At 33.3% G+C, this 5,431-nt stretch overlaps 1 protein-coding gene across 1 annotated transcript; it reads left to right on the forward strand.

Annotated features, from left to right (window-relative positions):
• Positions 1-705: 705 nt before the first annotated feature.
• On the forward strand, positions 706-5,202 carry LOC104248559 (germacrene C synthase-like). Its single transcript, NM_001302613.1, is given in 7 exon segments — positions 706-951; positions 1,944-2,220; positions 3,055-3,427; positions 3,663-3,881; positions 4,001-4,139; positions 4,253-4,501; positions 4,909-5,202. Coding segments are annotated over 7 exon segments (1,797 nt in total).
• Positions 5,203-5,431: the final 229 nt, after the last annotated feature.

Here is a 5,431-nt window from a genome sequence, read left to right on the forward strand (position 1 = left end):
TATTTAGCTACAAAATTTTATTGTATCATAATAAGTTTGTAGCTATTAAGTTAGTTTTTGCCACAAATTTTTATAATTGAAGCAAAAATACCTATTCAACTACAATATTTTGTATCGAGTAATATTTTGTGACTAGAAGATTAATATTATTACAGTAATTTCTGACGTGTGGCAAAAACTCATAATTATCTACAAAATATTGTCGTAGCAATAATTTTTTATATCTATTAATCCAATTATTGCTACATGCTTTTATAACTTGAGGCAAAAATATCTATTTAGCTATAACATTTTGTTAGAAGTAATTTTTGTGACTATAAAGTTGTTATTGCTACAGTAATTTCAAATGCGTGGCAAAAAAAATACGATTAGCTACGAAATTTTATTGTAGCAATAAATTTGTAGCTATTTGGGTAATATTGCTACGACAGTTAGCAATTATAGCAAAAATGCTAAATCAGCTTTGTCGATTTAATTTTGTAGCTAATTTTTTTATGAATTTGTAAATAGCTATGAAATTTTAATTTTTGTGGCTATTGTTAGGTATTAGCCACATATAGCTAAGAATTTGTAGCTATATATACATAATGTTGTAGTGGCAAATTCTAACATTGTAAGCTTGGCTGCCTTTTTTTTTTTTTTTGGGCTACAAAACTCTAAAGTAAAGGAACTAGAAAACTCGTTTGGCGAGAGAAAGAGAGAGAGATGAGTCAATCAATTTCTCCATTAATCTGTTCTCACTTTGCGAAATTTCAGTCGAATATTTGGAGATGCAATACTTCTCAACTCAGAGTTATACACTCATCATATGCCTCTTTTGGAGGGAGAAGAAAAGAGAGAGTAAGAAGAATGAATCGAGCAATGGATCTTTCTTCAAGCTCTCGTCATTTGGCAGATTTTCCCTCAACAATTTGGGGTGACCATTTTCTCTCCTACAATTCTGAAATAACAGTAAGTCACAATCCCATGCTTATATTCTACCGTCAAACTTCTCTATAACAACTCCATTTGTTGCGATCGTTTTTTATTGTTATAGTGAAGTGTTGTTATAGAGATTATATATTATAATATAACATAGTAATCGGTTCCGAGAAAACTTGACTCTTTAGTGAATGACTGTTATATGGGGATGTTATAGAGAGGTCTGACTGTGTTACCTAAATGAATAATGAAGATGTTATAATTTTATTAGAGATGGATGAAGCATTTAAACATGAAAGATTCAAGCTTTAAGATTGGTCTTTATCGTACTTTTGAAATTATGAGTTTGGAATTTAATACTTCCTCCGTCTCAAAAAAGAATGAATCTTTTACTATATGGGGTCAAATAAGATTTTCTTTGGCCATATTTTTTGCAAATGCATTTCAAATATTTTGAATTTTTAATTGTTGTGACTTACAATACCTTTTATGCAGTTTCTAAATGTGTAAAATATATTTCAAAACATTTAAAGAATATATGTTCATCACATTAAAAAATATTGAACTTGACTCTCATGCTCCGACAAGGTTTAAATAAATTGAAACGAATGGAATATTACTATTTTGTAAAAACTTAGGTAGGTTTTCACTATATATCTAATAATGTATTCAAAACTCATAAATAATGATCAAAAGGAGCCTTGTGACCGGGAGGTCACGGGTTCGAGCCGTGGAAACAACCTCTTGCAAAAATGTAAGGTAAGACTGCATACAATAGACTCTTGTGGTCCGCCCCTTCTCCGGACCCCGCACATAGCGGAAGCTTATTGCACTAGGCTGCCCTTTTTAGTGATTAACATATGTGGATCTAGGATTTAAATTTTTTGGGTTCAACCTTTAAGGATCTGTTACAATTTTAGTAGAATGTTACACATAAATTTGTGCTCCGTGAATGTATTGAGTCAGATGAACCTGGTATTATACATGCGGATACGCTCCTGATGCTCAATTTCTGCCTGCAGGAAATTACTACCCAAGAGAAAAATGAACATGAAATGCTAAAAGAAATAGTTCGGAAAATGTTGGTAGAAACTCCAGATAATAGTACACAAAAACTAGTCTTGATTGACACAATTCAAAGATTGGGATTAGCATATCATTTCAATGATGAGATTGAAAACTCCATTCAAAACATCTTTAATTTGTCTCAAAATAGTGAAGATGACGATGAACACAACCTTTATGTTGCTGCTCTTCGTTTTCGACTTGCGAGGCAACAAGGATATTACATGTCTTCAGGTACCTTACATTTCTGCCCTTTCCCGCACAGCTTCATTTTTTTTCGTTGTTAAAAGACAGTTCGGCGCATAAAATATCTCATGTATACGCAGGGTCAGGACGAACCGCCCCCAAGGGGTGTAAAGTATGCAACTTACCCTAATACTAAATATCTCGTGTATACACAGGGTCAGGACAAGTCGCACCCAAGGGGTGTAATGTAGACAACTTATCCTAATGCTATTAGTAACTGATTTTATGGCTCGAACACATAAATTATAGGTCACACAGTAACAACTTTACCGTTGCTCAAAGACTCGCCTTCCTCTTTTTTTAGTTATCGCACCTTATTTGTGCAGAGAATAGCAAGTTTCGAGATCTGCTTCTATATAGAAGACTTCTGTATTATACTTTTTTATTTTGTCCTTCTGCTTAAAAATAGTAAAAAACTATAGTGTGGAAATTGTAAATTTCTTAACTAGCTGTGAAATCAAATAGTTATTATAGGAATATTATTTAAGACTCCACTTATGGAAAACCACTGGGTTGTTGTTGTTATTGTCAATAATAACTTGGGGTACGATTTACTTCTTTTTCCATGGCTTGTCCACGACTATATTTCTATTAACAATGTTGTGACTATGCTTTCTTTGAGTCGAGGGTCTATTGATAACAGGCTCTCGATCTTTACAAGGTAAAAGTAATGTCTGCGTACACACTCTACTCCGCAGACTCCACTTGTAGGATTTCACTGAATATTTTTTGTTGTTGTTGTTGTTGTAATAACTTAGGGTTTAATTTCTTGATGCTAATGAAATTCATTTCTTTCAAAATATAAACATGGTGTTCAACCAGATGTGTTCAAGCAATTCACTAACCATGACGGAAAATTCAAGGAAAATCATACTAATGATGTTCAAGGATTATTGAGTTTGTATGAAGCAGCACATATGAGAGTGCACGACGAGGAAATTCTAGAAGAAGCTCTTATCTTTACCACGACTCATCTCGAGTCCGTGATCCCGAATTTGAGCAACTCGCTTAAGGTACAAGTTACTGAAGCCTTAAGCCATCCTATTCGCAAAGCTATACCAAGGGTGGGAGCAAGGAAATACATACACATATATGAAAACATTGGAACACATAATGATTTACTTTTGAAATTTGCAAAGTTGGACTTCAACATGTTACAAAAGCTTCATCGAAAAGAGCTTAACGAGCTAACAAGGTACATCTACTATTCTTGTCATCTTCATAATTATGGTACAATCAGACCTCTCTATAAAATACATCCTTTATAACAACAGTTCACTATAACGGTCAAGTTTTCTTTAAAATCAATGTTTTATGTTACCAAATTATTTTGAAAGAAATGTGACTATTATAGAGAGGTTTGACTGTAACTCGCGCTAATTAATAACACCTAAAGTTTAAGTATGTTAATGCTGTTATGATATCTATAGCTGGTGGAAAGATTTGGATCGTGCAAACAAATTTCCATATGCAAAGGACAGATTAGTAGAAGCTTACTTTTGGACGGTGGGAATATATTTTGAACCTCAATATAGTCGTTCAAGAAGTTTGGTAACAAAAGTAGTCAAAATGAACTCCATTATTGATGACACTTATGATGCTTATGCAACTTTTGATGAGCTTGTGCTTTTCACGGATGCGATCCAAAGGTAAAATTATATATAATAAAATCTTTCTATAACAACGTCATTTATTCTGATATTTTTTTAAGATGCTATAGTGAAGTATTGTTATATAGAAATATATTATGACAACTTAGACTTTGCAGATGGGACGAAGGTGCCATGGATTTATTACCGACATATCTGAGACCTATTTATCAAGGCCTTCTCGACGTTTTCAATGAAATGGAAGAAGTATTGGCCAAAGAAGGTAAAGCAGATCACATCTACTATGCGAAAAAAGAGGTAATCCTTGATTAAGTTACATTAATTACTACTTAATAGTTAATTAAGTAAACCAAGTTGTAGGGAAGAATCGCAATTTTGAACTATTAGTACATTTTCTGTTACTTTTTTAGATGAAAAAGGTGGCGGAAGTCTATTTTAAGGAAGCTGAATGGTTGAATGCTAACTACATTCCAAAATGCGAGGAGTATATGAAAAATGGACTTGTAAGCTCTACCGGTCCGATGTATGGAATAATTTCTTTGGTTGTTATGGAGGAAATTATAACAAAAGAGGCTTTTGAATGGTTGACAAATGAACCTTTGATTCTTCGAGCTGCATCAACAATTTGTAGATTAATGGATGATATGGCTGATCATGAAGTAAGTATAACAATATAATTTTCATTTTATATAACAATAGCCATCGTAATTCGCGAATTTTGTCCCTAAATACAATACAAAAACAACTACAATAACAAAAACAACATATCCAATATATTCCTACAGTACGGGTCTAGGAAGAGAGATGTGTACGCAGATCTTACCCTACCTTATAGAGGTAGAAATGTTGTTCCCGATAGACCCTCGACTCAAAAAAAGCATTTCTCAGTCTGATTTCGAGTCTAGGTGGCACTTTTGCATGATAAAATAAATAGACATGCTTGATAAATTACAACTTCAATGATCACATTTACTTAAACTGAATTATGGAACTTTAGAAACGGCTGATTAAAATGGTAAAATATTGTATAATATTAATGAAGAAATTGAAATATATTATGTTGTAGGTTGAACAACAAAGAGGACATGTTGCTTCATTTGTTGAGTGCTACATGAAAGAATATGGAGTTTCAAAGCAAGAAGCATATGTTGAGATGCGGAAAAAAATCACAAATGCGTGGAAAGATATAAATAAGGAACTCTTGCGCCCTACTGCAGTACCAATGTTTATCCTCGAACGATCTTTAAATTTTTCAAGATTGGCCGATACATTTTTGAAAGATGATGATGGATACACAAATCCCAAATCCAAAGTTAAAGACTTGATTGCTTCGTTGTTTGTCGAATCTGTCGACATATGATTATATATAACAATGCAGACACACCTTCAAAGCTGAGTATTTGGAGCAAATATGGAAGCATTTTGTATTGTCCATGTAACCTATAAGTCACGTGTTTGGGCAATGGCAACATTTACTAATATTTGCATTATGGTAGGTTGTTTACATCACACCTATTGGGGGCGACCCTTCCTAAACCTGACATGAATGTGTGATGCTTTGTGCACCTGGCGGCTCATTTTTACTATTT

This window comes from Nicotiana sylvestris, chromosome 9 (genome assembly GCF_000393655.2).
Source record: "Nicotiana sylvestris chromosome 9, ASM39365v2, whole genome shotgun sequence".
NCBI lineage: Eukaryota > Viridiplantae > Streptophyta > Magnoliopsida > Solanales > Solanaceae > Nicotiana > Nicotiana sylvestris.